At 29.7% G+C, this 24989-nt stretch overlaps 1 protein-coding gene across 5 annotated transcripts in view; it reads right to left on the minus strand.

Moving 5' to 3' along the window:
- Positions 1–24989, minus strand: part of LOC143206505 (Ig-like and fibronectin type-III domain-containing protein 1) — a 444726-nt gene that overhangs the window by 109007 nt on the left and 310730 nt on the right. For all 5 annotated transcript variants that reach the window (XM_076419075.1, XM_076419079.1, XM_076419078.1 and 2 more), the window contains one exon: positions 7148–7241. In XM_076419075.1, coding sequence (XP_076275190.1) covers positions 7148–7193 — 46 coding nt within the window. In that variant the 5' untranslated portion in view covers positions 7194–7241. The remainder of the gene's footprint in view (positions 1–7147; positions 7242–24989) is intronic.

Consider the following 24989-nt stretch of genomic DNA (forward strand, 5'->3'; position numbering starts at 1 on the left):
GAGCATACATTCTTATATTCTCAAGGGTAGAAAGTCAAAAAGCATTAAAAAAACAATGACAATTAATGATGTAGAGAAATGACGGATAAACTTGATAAATAAACGAATTCTAACGATACTATATTTCTATAAATCGTGGGAACGTACCCTGATATTGTAGATTGTCACAATTCAATTCCATTTTACATCTAGATGAAATTATTGTCGGCAACACAAGGTAAATTGGATCATAAGTTCAAATATAGTAACTATCAGCGCCAGCTTAAAGAAGTGTATATAAATCTTGAAATTCTAATCAGCAAGTTACTGGTGTAACAAAAAAAGAAATAGAAAAAAACAATACATTGAGTATATATTTCCAAAATTCTAAAATAAAAAAGAAAAATTTAGTAAAATTATTGTTTTTGTGGCATAATACCTCATTGTATGTTTAAAGATATGGGACGTTACTTTACATGGACCAAAAATGAAATTGATTTTTTTTAAATTCAGGACAAAATTATCATATTTTTATATAAATTTGATTTCAGAATGTTAGTGTTTGATTTATATTGGTAGATTGCTTTTAATAAATGTTGTTTGTTTAGCATGAAGATTTATTAGCTTATATCCCCATCAATGTTAATTTTGTTTTCGTTTTAAGGCAGAAATATAGTTGTTTACGGCATTCACGTAACTTCTTCACTAGCTAGTAAAAAAAAGGTGACATTCGAATAACATCAGAATACAAAAGTTTAAAAGAAAGATTTATAAAACGTTTTAACATCGAACTTAAACAAATTCATATACTACAGTATTCACATAATACATACATATCATATTATACATATATTGACAAAATGATGGTCACTTTATAAAGATTTTTGAAAAGACTACATTTCCGAGGTGGTCTCATTGAAACCAAGTCAGGATTTGATGGGTGGAAGGCGTAAATCGAGGGAAACGCTCTAATTTCAAAGGCACCTAGAAAGATTGTTTTTATGGTGTGATTGTTAAAGCGTTTAGCTAACAATCGGAGGTCGCGGATTCGATCCCCGGCACTGAAAATTATTTTTAGTTGTTCTAGTTTAGGTAGGCTTGGTAGCGGACATCGGGGCCTGAAGCGCTTTTTATTTTCAATCATCGTTTCTTTATCCCTATTTTTCTTCATAAGGGCTGCACCTTTATTTGGACTACCCATTGTAATATTAAATAAAATAACTGCATAATTTATTAAGTGCATCTAACACTAAAAAGAGAAAAACAAAATATTATTAATAAAAAAACTGAAAGGTCTTCAAAAAATTGAATAATGAACTCCCTCAAAATTAAAAAATAATCAAACTTCGATTCTTAACACAAAAACAACATTTGAAATATAATATTTACATAATAATCGTTGTAATAACTAAATAAAAATAAACAGAAACCTTATTTAACCTATCTACAACACTATTTTATAGTATAGTGGTCTAGTATTTTATATTCTACTATATACACACAATTTAGCTTAATACCAACCTAAACCTATTTATCTATTTACAATATTATTTTAACTACTACTAACTGATCAGTTTGAAATCGGTACCGAGCCTAAACAATACAAAAATAATAATACAATTTTGTGACACAAAAAAAACTAAATTACCAACGAAACAAATCTAAATTAATATAGTTTAGTTGCTCGTTGCTAGTTTGTTGCTCGACACCGACTTCAAAGTGATCAGTTGGTAGTTGTTAAAATAATAATGTAAATAGATAAATAGGTTTAGGTAGGTATTAAGCTAAATTGTTTGTATATAGTAGAATAGTAGAATAAAATACGTGAAGTAGATAGGTTGAATGAGGTTTTTGTTTATTTTAATTTAGTTACATATAGTTATATATACATATTTTATTTTATTTTTTTTTAGTGTTAAATATATAAGTTTGATTATTTTTTAACTTTTAGTGACTTCTTTATTTATTATTTGAAGACTGTTATTTTTTTGGTTAAAGATATTTTTATATACATATTATGTTCTTATCGACTTTATATGTTGATTTATAAACAAATGAAAGTATTATTAACTTAATTAAACTCAATATAACTGTTTGGGTTCGGTTGGGTTCTTACAATTAAATTAGGAACAAAACAAATCTAGTTTGTTGCTCGGCACCGACTTCAAAGTGATCAGTTGGTAGTTGTTAAAATAATAATGTAAATAGATGAATAGATTTAGGAAAGTATTAAGCTAAATTGTTTGTATATAGTAGAATAGTAGAATAAAATACGTGTAGTAGATAGGTTGAATAAGGTTTTTGTTTATTTTAATTTAGTTATTAAAACCATTATTATATACATATTTTATTTAATTTTTTTTGCAATAAAAATCTAAATTTGATTATTTTTTAATTTTTAGTGAGTTCCTTATTTATTATTTGAAGACGGTTATTTTTTTGGTTAAAGATATTTTTTATATACATGTTATATTCTTATCGATTTTGTGTGTTGATTTATAAACAAATGAAAGTTTTATTAACTTAATTAACCTTAATATAACTTGATGTAGTGACTTATCTTCTTCTAAATAACAAGAAAACCTATTCCTGCTAAACTAATATATGAGTTAAAGTTTTATATTAAGCATTTTTGGCTTTATCTACTAAAATAATCACCTAATTGGTGTTTAATTTAGTTAAACATAATTTCTATTATATCTGTACACAGACATTCATAAAAGATCATTATCAAAAGTTTAACGCATGGTTTGCTCGTATCCAATTTTCGCTTCGCTAAAAAGTATTAAATATGCAGTAACGAAAATAATGGATCCGCTAAAGGCCTACATCTAATTTGATAAGGAGGGTATCATCCATTACGAACAGAATTACGAGACTGTTAACACATAATTCTACCAGAATATCTAAACTTTAAAGCACGTACATACAAGTTATATTATCTAAAAATCCCATAAAATATGCCTCGACTTTTCCTACTGTTTTAAATACATGTAATAAAAGTTGGTATTTTGTCGAAGCATGTACTATGCATATATTATGATAGATAACTCAAAGTTTTAATACATGAGTATCTAAACTCTATTATCGATTCCTTATAAAATATTATATGTTTTACATTAAATATATGAACTACAGGTATCTTGTAATTTTGTTTATTTATTTTTATTCAACAACCTCGAGAGAAGTATTAGGCGCTTTCATGTATTTTGATCAGGAAGATATATAATAAACAACCTGAATTAATTTTTAAAATTAACGGACACTCTTCTATGTAACAGTTCTGAATTTGGAATTAATGATGTACCAAGTGTACATAGACGCTAATTGTCGATCGCTCAAAATTGCATTTTTGGCATTCGTTATTTTTGTTGCTTAATTTGAAAAAAATCTGTTGTGGTGGTTATGGCTCAGTGTATAGGAGAAATGATGTGATCGTTTTATATTGACGTTAATATTAATATTATTATTATTATTACTATTGAATAAAATACAGAAAATACAAAGATATGACAAATAAACCGGCATGGCTGTACCTGACAGACATTTGGGCAGCCGATGGTGGCATGAATCGAATGATGATCAGTGATTTAATATTTCAAAGTATCCATGAATTATATCCATCCAAGATCAACGTCTCGGGGTTGCCATATCTACCTTATAGTTTACTGGACGTCACTTTTGCCCAATTAAAAACACTGAACAACGTATTGATGCAAAAAAGGCCACCAATAACAAGTAACAGATGCCTCAAGAAGAAGTCATCTTCTTTCATAACAACACTCGGCTACACGTTGCAACAGTTCTGAAAGGTATACTGTTGCAGCTCAAGGGGGAAGTTTTTCCAAACCCAATGTCCTCTCCAGCTATAGCACGGTTCCAAAATTCCAAAAAGAAGTGCGAAAATAGATCAGTGTCTGGATCGCTGTCGAACCAGCATTGTTCCATAGACACGCTACTGTGGTGTTGATTAATATACATTGTTCCTATCTTTATGAATAAATACCTTTTTACAACGAAAAAAATATTGGAGAATAAACCCAATATATTAAAGATATTATTGCTATTGAGAAATTATAATATAATAATATTACATAAAGGAAAATATTCAATACTAATTTAAACTTGGTTTAATAAGAATACGAGAATATTGAGTATATAAAGTATAAATAGTAAAATAATAAGAAACTATAAATATATCGTAAAAACATATCAACATTGGACCTATAGTCTATTCAATATAGCAGTGAACTCGAGTCATCTTAAGTTAAGACATCAATACGTCCCAATATTGCCGAATTTAACTTCGATTTTTAGTTTATTTTAGCTTTTATAAATTACCATAGTGCAATGTAAATAAGATAATGAAACAAAAATGTTATAAAGTTTAACATTATAGTTCAATGTTCACTACTAGTTTGAATCGACTATATGAAGTTACGGGATAATGGTAAATAGGTGCTTGAAGATAGTGCTGTAGAAAGGTTTAGTGAAATAATTTTGTTATTTGTCAAGCAAATATTGAAACTTTGTGGTGTGACAAATAGCGTCAAAGTACTTCTTAAGTCTTAGACCTTTGCAGATGTTTCGAAAAGCCAAGAAAGAAAGAATAACTTAGTCATACCGAACAAAGGAGCAGAACTGTTTGGAGCTTTTCAAAAAGCAAAATAAAAACGATGTTTTACGTGGAACAATTAAAAGTCAGTATAGTGAAGGATAAAGACAGATTTATGAAAAACAATCTTATTAAATGATATTACATGGAAATATTATACAACAAACAAAATAATCTCTAATAATTTTCGATATTTCCGCGATGACCAAAAATAATTGATATTTAAGTGTTTTAGAGACGCGACTAAGACGAATAAAATATAATAAATTCTCCACTAATATCAAATTAATATGCCATTATCAATATTATTATTAATATCAATATCATATTAGTAAACCATATCATAATACCATTATCGGATTCAACATTTGGAATTTTACTTAAAATACTTTTCTGTCTGGAATATTTTATATGACAGATATCATTTGAATTTAGTTAGCCGCAATCGAAAAAGTTAAAATTTAATGTTACAATATTCATATCATTCATTTAAGGCTATTTGCGAAACGTGGGCCTAATCATGTAAATGTTAGATGCTTGTTTGCCTTAACTTACTTTAATTACTTTCCTTAACTTTATTACTTAATTAATACTTTTAATATACGATTTGTCGATAAGAACTATGTCGATGATGTAATTATAAATAAATAAATTACTGTCGTGAGATATTGGGATGACTTTTTTATTTTGATTTTTTAATTTGATCTTTCAAATAACCGCTGCAGCTTCTCATAATTAATTTGAACGATTGCTTCAGATATGCTGACATGGAGGTATATATTTGCAGTAAAGAAGCAGAATACCTCATAGAAAAGGTCTGTTGGAGTCTTGATAGCCAATTTAGCACATCTGCGAGATCTTCAAACGTTTGGATTGTTAACGTAACCATTAATTTAAAATTGCACATGAACTTTAAAGATTATTTTTCGAAAATTAGAATCTCATTTCATTCATAGCAACATCCTGTAGTACTCAATGTTCGTATAAATAAAAAAAAGAATAGAAAACCTCTTTTTTACTACTTGTAACTTAAAAGCATACTTAAAATAGGCCGTTTAAAATGAGACGTTAATGTTTTATAACATGTAGACTACATAAAATTATCAATAATCGATGCCCTTTTCAATAAAATCAGATCCTTCGACGATCCTTTGTTCGGTATTCCCTTGAAAGTACCGTCGCTTTATATTTGGTATAAGCGTCCTTTCTTCTACCCGCTTCCCCGCCCACACGTCTTGGCGCTCAATCTTTGCGAATATATGAGGGAAATGGAGCTTTTCCGTCTTGTCCGGACGATTTTTATCGACAACAAATATTTGCCAATCAATCTGGGAAGCAAATAAAAGCCGAAAAAAGTTGACTTAACCGTTGACAATAAGAAAAAATAAAGGAAATAAATAAAGCTCGGAGGATATTGTTACGGTCCGTCCTTTTCATAAAATCGGATGTCCGTATTCAATCATTACTTATTTATATGCCTATCGATTGGACGAAGATAATTAATTTATATTCACGAGGCAAATAAAATTTAGTGTAGTTCTTCTAACTACATTATTGTTAAAGTGCTAAATCGATATCTGACATTCATCTACATAAAGTAATAGTGCTAATGAAGTAATAACGCTAACTATCTAATGCTCAAAAATGCATTTTCAATGTTCTTTACTTGTTTGATTTGAAGAAATCTCTTGCCGAAGCCCATCGAGCGATTTTAAAAACTTATAGTGATACTGCTCTATCATCTTACAATTGTTAGTTTTCGTTTCAATGATTAAATAATGGCGAATTGGTGTAAATAATAGAAACACCGTGAACAACTAAACAAGTTCGAACACAATGAATTCCAAGACTTGTTCTTACAGGTATTGTTGATATATTATTCAATTCGACATAGTATTGTAACATTGCCAAAAAGATGGGAAACAGTAGAACAACAAATATTTTGATTAACATATATTTACCAATACTTTTTAATAATAGTCTTTCTAAAGTAATCATAACACTCTCAAGCACCTAAATTTTAATGTAGCTTCAATCTCATACCAGAAATGTTGAAATGAAATATTGTTTATATATTAGTATGTTTATTATTTATTTCTTCAAGCGATATATATTACATAAAGAAATAGAAATATATTTCAGTCCATTTTTCAAATAAGTGCTGAATAAATAATCTTCATTTTTGTCGTGCATTAATATTTATAATAAATAAAGTAAATAAAGAACATTGGATCACTTAATTAAAACATAGAAACACTCACTCAATATTTGCCTTAATGTTTTATATCACTCATTAAAATATTGCCATTATGCAGTATACCTATATGATATATAACAATAAGTAAAGTAAAGCAAATAATGAACATAGAACTTAACAAAAACGCAAAAGCACTTAATAAATACTTGCTTCAATACTTTATATCACCGACTTAGATATTGTTATTATGCGCGATATCAATTTAATCTATAAGAATAAATAAAGTAAATAAAGAACATAGAAGCACATGATTAAAAAATTAAAAACTATAGCAATTAATCCTAACATAATCTTACCTGATACCAGGCCTATAATGAAAGTAAAAAACCACGGCAGCAACATGGCCAAAACTTTAACAGTTTTAGGTCCAGCTCTTAGACGTCCTCCAATCTGCAACAAAATATAAAATTATTTATTTAAATTCATGGAAAATAAATAAAATTAAAATGTCTACAATAAAGGTAATTCCTTTACGAAATATTTTGGAACAACTCAAGTAAATATTAAATGAAGTTAATATTAAACAAAATGCATACCCTAAAATAAAAAACTAGATTTTAACTAAAATAGATATGTCATAAATAAAAAAAACCCTATCAAAACATAAAAATATTTGAACTAGAATACAAAACTGAATAATAACTAAAAGTTATTCTCTTTATTTTAGTAAATTTTGGTTAAACTAAACCTCCACTTCATACCCAGAGTATTCGCTACATAAAGCTATTAAATTTTCTACATCTTCCAGAACATCTTCTTAGCTTTAGGCCTGCTCCAAAAGGAAAGTATCTAAGTTTCACGACTATGTTATCAGCGTTTTAAAAATAAATAGATCATTACCGTCAAATTATGATATGTTGAACGAAAACAAATTATAAGAAGTTAAATATTTTATGAAAGCATATATAGTTACTAAACCTAATAATTTAACAAATCAGTCTACTGGAATTGAGCGGCTCCAAACTCACGAATATCTATTGAACTGTGATCCATGAATTGCTTGCATACACTGCGCAAGATAGCTTGTCAAACAATATAATATACCCCAAATAATATAACAGAATCTGAAAAGTCCTAAGACAGCCTAAGACAGTTAAATCAATTGAACAAATAATGTTTCACGTTTATTATGTATAATATAATGTTTAAAAAGATAATCTAATTAGAAAAATAAATTAATTTCGATCAAAGTAATGTATAACTTTTATATTAATGAACTGCTTTAAATTTAAACTTGCCTTACACACTCTAAAACATATTCTTACACAATATCCTTCAAACTCGCGTGTTTTATAAACAAACTTTTACAGGCCTGGCGTGAAATTTAATAATGTAATCCTTTTAATACCTACTATATTTAAAAGTTTTTATAAGCCAGGAATATTTTTCTCTCTCGAAAAATTACTAAATACACACATTTTTCTTGAATTAAAAATCATTACAGTGTTTACTTAGATAAATTATTTTAATATTTATGTAGTTAAATAATGCTTCATTTTACTTTTTATCATAATAACTAATTCTTATTTTCTATATCTTATTTTTTGTATAATTAATTTATTTGTATCTTGTTTATATTATACACATACTGATTGATGATGAATGCCAATCAATATAATATCATTGTCCGAATCGCCACCTGTTTCATCAATACATTGTTGATATTGGTGCAAAAATTGATGTGAGCGATTAAGATGAATCTAGTTTAATTATGTCATGATGCTATAATCAATTGTTAAATATATGACTTGTCTCGATACAAGAGCCAGTATAGAAAGGAGGAAGAAAAGTTAGTAGAGGGCGCTGTGACTTGTGTCGAGTGGGTATAAATTACCAGGGATCAAAATAAAGTTTTTCTTTTGTTCCAAGGACATAAGTGGTGTATTAATTCCGTGCCGTCCCGAATCATAAGTGATTCGTAATAGGTTATGGGCCCAGAGTTCTCGGTGTAAATAAGAAGTAGTAGGGTGACGACGGAGAGTGCAGGGGAATGTACATTAGGTAAAGTTTTTAGTTCGGTATAGTATATATATATAATTATATATACACGAAGGAAAGTGGAAGTAACAAGATGGCTGTATGCAACAGACGGAAATTAATTTCGGATCACTAGAGCACTCGAAGATCAATGACCATCAGAAGGAACACCAGAAAACTAGAAACATGTGATCTTGAGTTATCTGTAAGAAGGAAGAAAATATTGTAATCAATGTAGTAAATAGTAATGCAGTAATTAAGAGTTTAGAAAATCAATCACATATATAATATACATGGATCAGTAAAGCACTAGTAAACTAGTAACATGAGATTTAACAGAATTATCAGTAGGATAGAAGGAAAGATTATAATGAATGTAGTAAATATTTATGGAGTAATCAAGAGTTTGGAAAATCAATAACGTGTATAATATTCAAGGATCAATGAAGCACTAGTAAACTAGTAACATGGGATCCAACAGAATTATCACTAGGATAGAAGGAAACATTGTAATCAATGTAGCAATTAGTAATGAAGTAATCAACAGTTTAGAAAATCAACTACGTGTATAATTTACAACGGTCAGAGAAACACTAGTAAACGAGTAATATGGGGTCCAACATAATTATCGGTAGGATAAAGAAAGCATTGTAATCAATGTACCAATTAGTAATGGAGAAGAATTTAGAAAATCAACCATGTGTAAGTTGCAAGGACCAGAGAAGTATTGAAAACTAGGAACATGGGGTCCAACCTAATTATCGGTAGGATAAAGAAACATTGTAATCAATGTAGCAATTAGTAATGTAGACGAGTTTAGAGAGTCAACCATGAGTTAGTTGCAAGGACCAGAGAAGTATTGAAAACTAGAAATAAGGGGTCGAACAGAATTACAGGTAGAATGAAAAGCTATGGAACCCAATGAAGAAGAATTTTTAATTTGTAAGGATGGAGAAGAAAGCAACCAGGAGCCCCTTTCTACTTTAAGGAGATAAGAACAAGTGCAATCGAAGAGTTAATTTATTCAGATATTTATATGCTAATAAACCCAATATCTGAAGATGGAGGAAGAGATTTATAAAGGATAGAAAATACTAGATGATTTGTCCCATTTTACCAGAGTAAAAATCCTTAAGACAGAAAATGAAGCTAAAGAGAATTTCAAATACATTAATGAATTAGAAAGACAGCATGGAGTAAAGCTATTTTGTAGGAAAAAGGGAATTCATTTAGAATATAGCACTGCCCATTCACCGCAAAGTAATGGAAAAGCGGAAAGATTAAATAGGACATTATTAATTAATTAAATTTAGTTCTCTAGACAAACTAAACAAGGTACCAACAATTAAATCGAGCAATGTATGGATTGAGAAATTCACCTAAAGGTTGGAACGCAAGATGACATGAAGAGTGTATAGTGGATTTGATGGACAGTCTTTATGAAGTTAAACAGTTTATTAGAATAGAAAAAGCGGTTATGATCACACAAATTGAAATTATTATTAACACCAGCAAGAGTGGAAAATAATTTAGTTACAATTTAAAGGGTAATATATAGAAGATTAAAAGGCATATAAGTTTCGTTAGTTACAAGATCGCATCTAAGCACATCAATTTGGTATATATAATATGGATAATAGTGAAGAAATAATTAAAGATATACCGTTTAGAAAATATATAGAGAGACTAATATAAGGCGAGCATAGAAAATTCCAAAGAAGAATCTGTGAGTGAACTGATGCATATAGTTTTGCAACCAGAAGAACAAATCAAGAGTTTGAGCGATGATGAAAAAAAAAGCATTCAAGAGCACTTAGACAGTTCAAGGTTATATTAAAGATATTCTGATTTCGAGTTGGAAATGGAGTGATAATGATTCTGATAGTAATGGAAATAACAAACATATTTGGATTTGATTCTGATGAATATGGTCTAGATGAAAATAACACTAAAACAAAAGGAACTGTGAAGAATGTTAAAAGAAAAAACAAAAGTGACCACCCATTAGTAATTGATTTGGAATATAGAGGTAAAGAACAGAAGAAAGCTCATAAAGCAGAATAATGTTAGTGAATGATTTGAGTTGAAAGTAATTAGTGAAGGTGATAAAGTTAGAAAATTGGAGAAAACAAAATTGAGTACAATATTAGAAGCAGAATATGGAGATACTGGTGACCAATTAGTTATGATACCTCAGTGATACCAGAAAACCATGGGCTAATGTAAGGCAGAAGTGGACTTGAAGGAACAAGTTAAGAAGACTGCAGTGGTGACCATTTAGTTATGATACCTCAGTGATACCAGAAGGCCATGGACTAATGTAAGGCGGAAATGAACTTGAACTTGAAGGAGCAAGTTATGAAGACTGGTATGGTAATCAACTAGGAAGTTTTAATGGATTCATGCCATTTGACAAAAGCATCCCAGAGGCATGGACGAAATTCAATCGAAGAGAAATACATTGTTGTGTTGGGCATTCCAAGAACAAACTATAAAATCGATATTAAATTGGACAGTGTTGTGGCGACTATTTCTATGATTGTTCAAAGAGAGAATTGTTTTTAAGTAGTAAACTGACTGTTACGTTTGTTTATCACATAATTGTGTAGATTTATTTGATTAAATTATTAATTAAAGTTAAAATTCTCGCGATGTAGAAATAAAATAGTTCCAAGTTTGAACAAATTTGTATGTACAATATAATAGTTTTTTTCTGGCAATTTAAATGTACTTTTGTAATCTTTATTTACAATCTTAGTTAGGTTAAGTTATATAGTACACTTAAATTGAAGGGTTAAATATATGACTTGTCTCGATACAAGAGCCAGTATAGAAAGGAGGAAGAAAAGTTAGTAGAGGGTGCTGTGACTTGTATCGAGTGGGAATAAATTACCAGGGATCAAAATAAAGTTTCTCTCTTGTTCCAAGGCCATAAGTGGTGTATTAATTCCGTCCCGTCCCAAATCATAAGTGATTCGTAATATCAATAACATTCGAACAAAAATGAAAATCGTTGATAAACTTGATCACACATCACTCGGTATGAAAAATGAGTTTGCTAGTACTTTATATATAATTAAACCAACCCACATTTCAGGATTTAACTTAGCAGTTTCCATTTCATAACATCAAAACACGGACCCATTTCGAATAATCTGCCATCAAAACAATCCCGGGAGATAGGAACCTGGTGCCGCTTCCGTTTTTTGCGGCTTAAGCGGATGCAGTGCCGATAAAACCGCGACCGAACGCAGAACACAATTACACAGCGTTTGGCAAAAATACAAAACGAGCCCTGTTCCTGACCAGATAGGCACTAGACCACTAAATCTCCAAGTGTTTCGCATATATAAAACCTTGAATAAACCAGATAGTACACGTTATAAAATCCCGTGTCGGTGGAAAAACTATTTCGGACCGGAAAACGAATACTAAAAAAGACATATTTCATGTTATTTTAACAACAGTTTTTTACAAAAAGCTTAAAACATATATTGAAATTATACCTATGAATTATATGTTATTCCAGAATATAAAAGGACCTAAACAAGTTCTTCCCCTATCAAGCTAACTCTTGATGTATATAGACTGTGAATGTTTTTATTAACTAGATCATGATCAGTTTCTAGCAAAGGATTTTAGTCAAGGATGGGTTGATTTTCAGGAATATAAAATTAAAAAAACTTCGAAGAAACCATTTCTATTCACACCAGGTGGAAAAACATATTGAACTTAAGCGCCAGTCGCATTCCACATATACTTTAGTATATAGATTTTCAGATTAATATATAATTATAATAACTAAAAAATTACAGAATTTTTATATATATAAATATATATATATATATATATATATATATATATATATATATATATATATATATATATATATATATATATACATATATACTTGCCTACCTTCACTGTTCCAAACGCTTATAAGGTTGCGACATGTATAGAACATATCTTATGTATAATTAAGATATGATTAAATATTCAATCGATTAAACGTAGTTATTTGGAAAATATATCTTTGACGATGGGATGGGATCACTTTCCATGTCGAATTTTGCACTCTTGCCTTAAGGACAATAACTAGTACTTTATATATAATTAAACCACGCCACATTTCAGGATTTAACTTCTAACTATGTTATTCCAGAATATAAAAGGACAAAAACCTAAACAAGTTCTTCCCCTATCAAACCAACTCTTGATGTATATAGATTGTGAATGTATTTATTAACTAGATCATGATCAGTTTCTACCAAAGGATTTTAGTCAAGGATAGGTTGCTTTTCAGGAATATAAAATAAAAAAAACTTCGAAGAAACCATTTCTATTCACACCAAGTGGAAAAACATATTGAACTTAAGCCTGTCGCATTCCACAGATACTTTAGTATATATATAATATATATATATATATATATATATATATATATATATATATATATATATAAATAAATATATACTATATACTAATATAAAAATATACTATTAATTATAAAATATAAATATATAAATATATAATATAAATATATACTATATATTAGTATATATACTATATACTAATAAATATATACTATATACTATATAGAGATATATAAATAAATATATACTTGCCTACCTTCACTGTTCCAAACGCTTATAAGGTTACGACATGTATAGATCATATCTAATTATATAATTAAGATACGTTTAAATATTCAATCGACTAAAAGTAGTTATTTGGAAAATATATCGTTGACGATAGGATGCACTTTTGCACTCTTGCCTTATGGACAATAACTAGTAGTTTATATATAATTAAGCCACGCCATATAGATTTTCAGATTAATATATAATAATAATAATAGAAAATATAAAGAAATCGTATATAATTATATCATATTGAGTATGAAACATTTATGCGTATATATATATATATATATATATATATATATATATATATATATATATATATATATATATATATTGTAATTTTGTGTAATTGTAATAATAATGAGATAATTAGTAATAGCTGTTTTGCAGATATGGCAAATACTTTAAGGTAGTGACTAAACTTAATTTGGTAAGGGAAAATGTACATAGGCAGTAACAGAAGAAAGTCAGTAGAAATTAGAAAATATTGAAATGACTTAACAAGGAAACGATAACTAAATATAAAAAGGTAAATATGCTCTCTAATGACCTTTAGGTCTTCAAAAAATTCCACTATAAAAAACTCGCCTAGAACTCCACCTCACATATATTGAGATTGATTCCACCTCACTAACCTAAAAACTATTGGGACTGCTGTATAATTAACTATAGTTTCAGTGGTTCGAAAATATATGTATTAGACGTACTGCAGTATTAAAATCAATTATATTTCATAACGTTAGTAACAATAGTATTTTGTTATGACAGAGATAAAATAAACCAAATATTTATATATATATATATATATATATATATATATATATATATATATATATATATATATATATATATAGTCCTTATATAGATTCATATTTATGTAGATTTAACAGTACAATTATTATTTTTACAAATATTAAATTAAAGGATTGTATTTGTTGCACTTGGATTCATGTAAAATCTATCTTTTTCATCATCTCCCCACCTTTGCCATAATTACCACTTAAAGGGAGGCAACCACTCACTGAGATTATGTAATATACGTTCTAAGGATCCCTGTACAAACTAGTTGAAATATAATTGTTTATTAACTGAATCAACGCTCCCAGGACTAAAGGATACCATCAAGTTCCTATAGGGACCGACCTCAAAGGGTCCCAATATTCGATGTTTCCGGAGTTATCAGAGGCACTCCGAAGCGATAAACTCCCTTTTAGCGGCCAGAACAAACAGGAAATAATTGGCAATCCGAGAGGATTTGCTCCTTTCACGGACCGATGCAATAGCCCGACGCATTCGATAGACGGAGTCCATGCCTTGTTATCACGTACCGGCAGCTACGTAACTCGGTTTGCGGCCGGTTCGCAGGATTTACTTCGATTATTAAAGATGACACGCTGAGCGGTGTATCCGCGACGTACGGATTATTGCGTTTCGGATTCAAGATTATGTTGTATTGATACTGTGCTGATTATCGAAATAAAATTCGGTCTTATACCGATAACAGTAACGAACCCGTACTATTAATATTTTAATTACAATATGACATAAAAGGTAAATTGAAAGTTTAACAGTTTAAGCGAAAACTTGGCGTGATGCCGATCTCATAAGGATGCTCGCTCGGAAGAAATTTTCGTCGAATGAAGAGCTGATCGCTGAAACTGAAGCCTATTTTGAGGCAAAGGACAAATCGTACTACAGAAATGGTATCGAAAAGTTGGAGGCTCGCTATAATTAGTGTATCACCCTTGAAGGGAATTATGTTGTATAAAAAAAACCAATTTTACGAAAAAAATGTGTTTTACTATGGTAAGGGACTTTTCAATTGACTTGTTACAGCGGTGAATCTAATGGGTTATGTTGTGTGGTGGAAAAGTATATTGGTTATATCATCAGCTCATTAGTTTTTCAGATGACAAATAATTCCAACCACTTCTTGAACAACAAAAAAATATGATAGTTCTTTCGAAATGACGTTGTTTGGTGCAACGCATGTTGTACAGGACAATTTCACATTCAGTTTCAAGGTATTATACTATAACATTTAGGTAATATTCAAATTTGTATCAGAAGTAAGATAACCAAACCTCTTAAACAATTCTTACAAATTTATTTTGTGGGAAATCTGGATGCCGATGTGATAGTTGTTATCCTCACAACCTAATAGTTTCGTAAACAAGATAGACAAAATAAAATAATTTAATATGTGAAATGGCCAAATTTAAAATTGGTATAAATGATTTGCTTTAACTTCCTTATTTCCTTATTTTCCCACAAGATTAAAAGAGTATATACTAATCAAACAAAACAAATAAAATATACTAATAATGATTCCAAAAAATGAGAAATAATTATTGCTATTAAAGATTATAAAATTTAAGTAAGTTGTTCATCTTAAATTAGACTTCAGTTTAGCGATTGTGAAGTATTATATAGTATTATTATATATATAGTATTATATTTACTACTTAATATATTTATTTAAACTGTGAAAAAAACGTCGAAAGTACAACTAGATGATATAAGGTAAGATTATATAACATATACTAGTCCCTATTAATATGCCAATTTTGCGACTGTTTATTTTCTTGTCCAAAGTTAAGACCTGAACTTCTGATTCAAAACATAAAACTGTCAATTTTCCTCACGAAAACACTAAAAATTTACCATATTATATGAATTTATTCCACTTATTATATAACATTTAGATTAAAAATTTAATATTTGGTGTCCGAAAATTTCTAGATCACAATAAAATTAAATATATATTAGCCTCGTAGGTAAAACTGAATGTTATAAATCGAGGACCCCTGTCAGTTTCCCCCTTCCACGCATCCCAACTAATCCCCGAAACCAAAGTCTTTCGTTTGTTCCGTGATGCCGTCATTGCGCTCGGTATATTGCGATAAACTGGCTTTTAGCGGTCGGGACAAACAGCAAATAATTGCCAATCCGGGGGAATTTACTCCTTCCATGGCTCAATGAAACATCCCATCACATTCAATAGGCGGATCGAGAGCTGTTATCACGTACCAGCGGCCACGAAATGGGTTTGCGGGCGATTTTACGGGTTTTAATTGGGTCATTAGAGATGACGCGTGATACCTACCACATTAAAGCCGATCCGAACCTGTGCTAGATCCCGAAATCGTTTACGTGATTCGTAAAACGGCCGAGATCTATCCATAGATCAAGGCTATCTTATTTTCGACACATGCTCGAAGTTATACTTATTATTTCAGGTAAATTTACATCAGAAGAATTGAATAAAATAATTAGTTTTGAGATATTAAGTTCGCTCACAGCGGACAAGAGCAATAACAAAGAGAGTTAAAAGTCAGTACTCTGCATATTTTAGATATAATCCTTGTCATCAGCGAACTAGAATCAAATAACGTGTTGTAATCCTGCTGTTCGTTGTCCTTACAGTTCCGAATTATTACTGTCGGACTTCTTTTAGCTTTCGGTATCAGAATAAATCTGAAAGGACACTATCTGGATATACCAAAAGGGGAAAATACGATTTGACGCTAACATGGCATTGTCCAGGGACAGGGTCATCCGCTATCTTCCAGGAAGCACTCCAAAATTTACAGAATAATTTCCCTTTGTAGAATTTTGAGTATATATGTTAAATCGCGTAAACTATGTGGCCATTGTTGTTCATAAGAGATTATAAGGTTGTTCTTCTTTGTATTCATTCAGTTAATAGGAATCAACTTACTTAAAATGAAAGAAACAGATTACTAGGGAAAGAAATCAGGTTGAGTTGGATTAGCCATCGTTCAGCCATTAGTTATTCGAATAATTTATTCGCACAGTGAAGTGGAGTTCGGGCAAAATTTTCATAGATTGAATCGATATGATCATTTCAGATGTTCAACCATAGGCTGTTGAAATTTGGGACCACTAAAGCTTGAGACACTATTCCATACAGGATATGCAGTGAAAATTTAGTTAAAAACAGTTCTTTCGGAAGATTATCCTATGCAGACAGGCGATACTGACAAATCATTTTACCTATGTATTTATATTAGCAGAGAAAGAATAGTAACTGTTTTGTAGATATGGTAAATTATTAGGGGGAATTCAGTATTTACTTTTATCAAGATTGGTGCACATAACACAGGTAGTATCAAAATGGAAACAATCGAAGAAAACAGGAACTAAACGTAAAAAGGTCAATATTCTCTCTAAGGAAAGTAAAATACATTACTTGGATATACATTTGTTAATTTGGAGAATTAGGCGTCCAGAAGATACCAACAACATAAAAAAGCGCCTCTATCTCTAAAAAAAAACTCTCATCTCATGAGTGATGTGGAAAAGGGTTCGATGTAAATGTAATAAAACAACTCTAACCAATCAACTGTAATTAAATTATTCGATAATATATACATTAGATACAATATAATGCTAAAATAAATTAGCATTTTTGTTTCAATATTTTATTTAGACTAGAATTTTGTTACATGTCAAACCCAAAATAAACCAAAACTAAGAGTTGATGAGCTTATCGGACAACGAGACCTATCGAACAACCTACTATATTGGACAATTGCTTACGTAATCGGGAGACCGTTCTTGTTCATACATCAAGCTGTAATAGGAGACTGGTCGTTTTTTATCCGACTAGCAAGAACAGAGTCGGTCGCCGAACGGCAAAAACACGAGTAACGCCGCCGCCAACCCTTCCGAAGTCGTTTTATTGTCTGCTTTATTGGTTTTTTCACGCGCAATTTCCATTAAAATTAATTTCAAGTCGGTCCAGATGACATTCCTTAATTGTTCGTGAGATTTACGGGACCTATAGCGTACGGTGCTCTTTGTTTTTGTTTTTCTTTCTTATTCCATTGTTTTTTTTTTGTAAATGCCTGCTTTCCGCTAACGTTCCACATATTACACTATATAGGTTGGGTTCAGCGAATACATATGTGATCCACCTTTCAAGTTTTCTGTGTTTGTTGTAGAGAATAGCTGTTCATTTGAGTTGTGCTTTTACCCAGCAGGGCTTTCAATTTGATATTTGCAAATTTTCGAAGCTCCCGTTTAGTCATTCTTAGTCTCAACATAAAAAACTCTACAAATTGATTCCCATTTCATGCTATAAATTGTGCCTATTTTTTACTCTGGGTATTTTTTCTGAGAAAAAGTCTCTTGAACTAAATCTACGCGAAGTTATAATTCTTTTTTCCGAAACTTTGCCTCTCATCGACCCAAAATCACCAAACACAGTGAAAATAATCTTACTTACTTACTTAATCTTAAATATAATTTGGGGCTTAAAGGAAAAATTCAGTAAAAATTAAATCATTCGCCTAAGAAATTATCGCATCATTGTTATTTCCAAGGACATCAAAATAATCGGGAAATGATGGATATCCAGAAAGTCCAAAGTCTCCAATGCAATGCTTCTGATTTTAACTAAAAATGTTTATATATTATATAAACGTATGTATATTTCATGTAATCCACATTTTTCGGATAATGCCTCTTTGATTTATTTCAATTGATTGTTAACTATTACCAATTTTTCAAGATTTTGAATGAAGATTACAATGAATATCTAGAAGGTACGGTAACTGGTCATCCAAGTCAGAACAAAAATTCCGCTATCTTATAAGTCTCAGAATTTTTGTCAAATATATTTATGACTTTATTTCCCAACATATGAGTAATAACAATTTAGGTAAGTCGATTTACGACCTATTTTATAACAAGTAATTTTTCTCATTAATTTCTTCTGAATTACCATCCAATAAGTTATATTTGCGATGCCTATTTTTGCTGAAATAATTCCCCTTTATTTCGAAGAGAAAGTCTACTAGAATTAGTGGTTATTTAATAGTAATACAAATGGAAAAAATACTTAATATTTTTCACCATATAATCGATTTTGCCCAATACTACAATCAAAAGCTCAAACTATCAAATGAAGTATTATGTGAGATTACTGTTGACTGTTGGTCCAGCATTGAAAGCACATATACATATAGTGCGTCCAAAATAGCAGTAAATTCACGTCCTAACGACGTTGAATTTATTGTTAATTGCAGTTTGTAAATTAATTTTAAATTAGACAGTATTTTTCCTTCTCATTTTATTCTAAATAAAAAGGTATAATGCTTTGTAATGCATTCGAATATGTAATCAAACCAAACTATAAAATTCGTCTGCTTGTCAAATTGCAAAATTTTTGATAATATTTGTGACTAATATTACAAAATTAGAGGTTATAAACCGTCACAAACGTTAATTTGACTCCTTGCTTGTTTTGATAGATTTCAAATCACTGCTTGATACTTGTGATTACTCTGATTGAAAATATCAAAATAGATTGTTTCCAATCAGTTACTTCGTTAGATACAAAATTAATATCAACATGATGTTGGTTCTATTGGAATTCAAATCTATGAAATGCATGAAAAAAGTAAGTACTTATTGTCGATATTGTGCTCTTGAGATAATCATAATTTAATACAATTATTTCAGGGAAATTTGGAAAAATGGTGAAACCATGAACAATTGCTCGATAGATTATAAATTAACAATTGACTGTTACAGTGACTCTGATTCTGTAATAGTGATTGAATGAAACTTTCGTGATTTTCCCTGCAGAAGCTTCCTGAAAAGAAGATATAGAGTATTCTGGTAGACTTTTGCAAGAAAAGTGTACATAGTTATAACAGAAGAAAAGATGGTGAAATATACTCACATTATAGTGACGACAAGGAAATATGAGATGGAAATAGAGCAACTAAAGATACAGGAATTGAACGTAAAAAGGTAAATATGCCCTTTTGTATATCAAATTGTTAATTAGGCGGATCAGGTTTTCAGGAGGTACCACTAAATAAAAAAAACTCTCCTCGAACTCCACTTTATAGGTAGCGTGGACAAGAGTTCAATATAAATATGATAAAACACATCTAAATCACAAACTGTTATGGCTGTATAATTAACCGTAGTTTAAGTTCTTCGATAATATTTTTTTATAACATCTTTATTAGATATACTTAGTACAATCTTAATTCTAAATTAGTTTTTTACTACTTTTCATTTGTACTTAGATAAATCCATAACCAAGACGAGTGCGAGAAAATATATCAATATATATTCCTCAATTATAAAATTATAATAACTTATAGCTATAGTTTACACTAAACACAAAAATTAATATATATTAAAAAGTCGAATGAGAAACTATAGTCAATTCAAAATAGCAGTGACACGAGTGTCAATATGCGTCTGTCTAAAATTGTAAATTCGTTTTACAGTTAGACAATATTATCCTTGTCATTTTATTCTATTTAAAAAGAGATAGAATGTTATTAGAGAAGTTCGAACATGTAATAGAATGAGCCCGCAAAAGTTGTCCGTTTGTCAAACGTCTGAAAATTCTTCAAAATATTATAATTAGGGCTTATAAACCGGCAAAAGTTGTTTAAATAAATTCGAAATCGCCGCGGTTTTTACTGAACATATTTTGTTTGCGTCTTACAGCTGCGCTGTATATTAGCACGGATGCAGTCACTAAAATATCTCAAAAAATAAAAAACAATATAACCTTAAATTCACCAAAAAGAAACTGTGTTGGTGCGAAACAGGTGACGAATAAAGATCAACTTGGTGTTTCAGAGATCAAATATACGAAATGTATAAAACAGTAAGTAGTTTTTTCAATCGAAACATAATTTATTGCAATTATTTCAGAGAAAATGGTTAGTCTGGAAAATATCCATAAAACCCAAAAGATATACAGCTATTTGAGAGATGTAGAACATCCGTTCATACATTGTTGGATAATCTAGGATTTAAGTGGTGTAAAGATAACCCACGAAGGGGTTTAATGGAACTTCCAGAGATTACTTTTAAAAGAATACAATTTTTAAAAACATATAATAAAATCAAGGAAGAAATATATCAATTAATATATTTAAATGAGATATGAATATTTCAGATTGGGTTGTTTATGGCAAGATGATAATAAATATAGTGTAAAGACAACAAAAGTTGGTGGAAAAAGGTAAATGTTGGAATAAATATCGACTAGGTTTTGTTAGTCATAACATTTATTCATCGCAGACATATAGTTTTTCATGCTGGAAACAGGAATGGTTTTATTCCTGCTGCAGAATTAGTGTTTCTCTAAGTCCAAGGGTGACTACCATGAAGAATTGAATCATAACTTGTCTTTGCAGTAATTTTAAAATCAGGTTTTAAAGAACTTGGAGGAACCATCAGTTATTGTTATGTACAATGCACCACATTTACCATATGTATATAGTACACTGGTGGAGAAAATCCGCACAAGTTCATCAACAAAGGCTGCAATTAAGGAATGGCTTAAAGTACATGAAATGAGTTTCGAGGAAATCATGTTAAAGAATGAACTATTTCAAATTGTTATTCTGTAAATATAAATCAAATACTTAATTTCATTTTATGTCATTTACTTTTTTAGAAATAAGTCTGAGAAAAGATACATAGTAGATCAGATTACTGAATGTTATGGCCACAGAGTATTACGTCTTCCTCCCTATCACTGCATTTTTAATTAATCCAATTGAGTTGATACAGGGTATTGCAAAGAATTATTACAATAGATATTCAGGTCGAGGAGGATATTCAGACTAGAACTGTCTGGATTTATGGAAAGAGGCATTGTTGAAAATAGCACCTTCGGTTTGTGTGAGCTCGATCAGACACATTGAAGAAGAAACTGACAAATGGTAGAATCTAGAGCATGTTTTAAACAAACAGACGATAGACTGGAAATAAACAGCTTAGCTATTCACTTGATTAGTGTTTATGGATGTGACAATTATTGAATAAAACCTTATGAATGTTGGTTTATGATTCAATGCTGACAATTACCAAGACAGGGTGATGAAAGAGAAAACCACTAAAGGTCAGTATACAATTAATATACTTTAGTTGTAGGGAATTGTATTATAGAGCGTGGAAGCCTTATGAGCATGTGAGTTATTCTTTAGAATACACATGAACGTTTGGTTAATATATATAAGGAAAGAAATAACGCTAACTGTTTTGCAGCTATGGCAAATGCATTAAGGAGAAATTTATCAAGAAAGATGTATACAGATAGTAACAGGACAAACTAAAGAGAAATGTAATAATATCTTAATGGTTACAATGATACATTTCGTGGAAAGAAACAAGAAATAGACGTAAAACATAAATTATTTTGTTTTATTAATAAATTATTATATATTATGTACTATTAATTATGTGAATTAGGGCTTCGGGGGATACCACTACATACAAAAACGTTCATAAAACGCCAGCGATACTAGTGTGGAAAAAACCTCAATGTATATATAATAAAACAATTCTAACCTATAAATTATTGCGACTGTAAACTTAATTGTAGTTTTAAGTTCTTCGATAATAAATGCATTTGATGTACTATAATGTTAAAATAAATTAATATTATTAATATTTATGTCAGAGCTAAAATGCACTAAAACTCAGAGTAGCTGATACATTACGACGTTTTGACAGGTCTGCCGTGTCATTGGTATTTTGAATTGACTATATATAGTATCGGACGCAAAATTGATAACGGATTTGTTGAAGATAAATGATATTAATTTGGCAAAACTACCTTCAAAGCTCGTAAATTCATTACATTATCCTCGGCAGGGCAAGGGACTGGGATCCCGTACCGGCTGTCGGCTCCTGTTCAAACTACAAATAGGCCTGAACAAACAAGCAAACAAATTATAAATTTTACCTTGTCCCTTTTCTATCTTTATTTCATATCTCGACATTTACGTACATCACCTGTACACGACTAAACTAAGAAGATTATTCTGGAATCGATTAACATCGAACAGACGACTGTAAGTTGCCTGGTATATAGTTAAGCTTTACGAGGTGCTCTAAAGTACAGTACCGATAACTAAGATAGATAGCTGCATAATAGATCTGTTTTAATTATGTAGAAGGTTTATTATAGTCATTTTATCTTCCTGGATCTTTAACTAAGTTAAGTACTAAAATATATGGAAATAAATGTTTTATGAAGCGTAATATTTTCATAACAATCCGATTTGTCTGAATGTGATATTCTGCTCTGTAAATTAAAAACGATATTTCCCATATTTTTAAAGCTTAACCTTTTAATAATAAGAGCCCTTAAGAGAATTTCAAAGAGAGTGACAGAGAGTATTTAATGACGTGTTTTCTAAAACCGAAACTTTAAACGTATTTCTCTAAACTACTTTTTTCGAAACGGTTGACATTATATCTCAAAGTCTACTGAACTGATTAAGTTAAAAATTTGGTGTGAGTTTTCTTTATACATTTTACTATAGTATCAGGGTATCAATATCAGTATTAGAGATTTTCAAATTTCTAGACTAGAATTCCCCTACAATGTATTAAAATGTCCTATGTTAATATATTAGTTTTGAATATTTAAAATTTGCAATATCTAGCATTTTTCAATTCTTATAGAAAAACTAAAATGCTCTTTCAATAATAGATTGATAAACTAAGACTCGCAATAGAGCACTACTTTGAATGACTTTATATAGTTTTTGGAGATGTGTTATCTGCATATATTTAGATCACTGATATCAATCAATGTAAAAAGCTGTTACAAGTCTACCCCAATCATGGAAATCATGGAACTATCGATTGAAAACGACTATCGACTGTTTAGTAATTGACTGCTTTTTACTATCGACTGTTTCAGTCGTGGTTTAGTTACTATTTTTGGTTCTACTAATTTCATTCGACTGATTTTTAACATTATGGCTCGGTCGTCCTAGCCGTGACCTCGACAAAAATGTAATTTATGCTTACATAGATTTATATGTAATATATATAGTTTTATGATTTTTTTTGTAGTTTACTGGTAAATAACTAATCTATTGTATATTAATGTTATAGAATTTTGGTACGACATTTTTCAAGATTGTCAATGTAATAAGGTAGAAAGGTTAAAATTGGGAACGATAAATAGTAAAATATTTTAACTATTTTTATGGCAATAAAAGGTAATATTACCATTACTCTCTCGACTTTTTTTTAAAAATATTTTCGTTGAATAATAAATAAAGCATTTATATCATTTCATTCAGATCATTTTTAATGATGTCACAGATTAGATTTTTTTTTTCTATGATTAGGTATATGTTTAATTTTTATATAGTATTTATGGTTATTGTACATTTTTAGTTTTTGTTTAAGTTCTATTGTGTTGTCTATATCTATGACAGTATATTATTTATAAATAGCAATTAACACATTGAAATACAATAAAAGATTTCTGCGGTTATTCTATTAACACAGAAAAGTTCCATTTCTTTTTACGGATCCACATAACATTGAAATATAAAAGTAGTTATACTTCGTTTAAAATCAAATTATAAATTACATGTTATGTGTTATTATTATAATAGTATTCAGCATTCTTTTTGCTTTTTTTAAGTTATTTCGTGAAGGAATTTATATATCTTCGTCTCGCTTATATATATATATATATATATAT

This window comes from Rhynchophorus ferrugineus, unplaced genomic scaffold, assembly GCF_030347505.1.
Source record: "Rhynchophorus ferrugineus isolate W39M unplaced genomic scaffold, kcgeb_rfMv2 rfM1, whole genome shotgun sequence".
NCBI lineage: Eukaryota > Metazoa > Arthropoda > Insecta > Coleoptera > Curculionidae > Rhynchophorus > Rhynchophorus ferrugineus.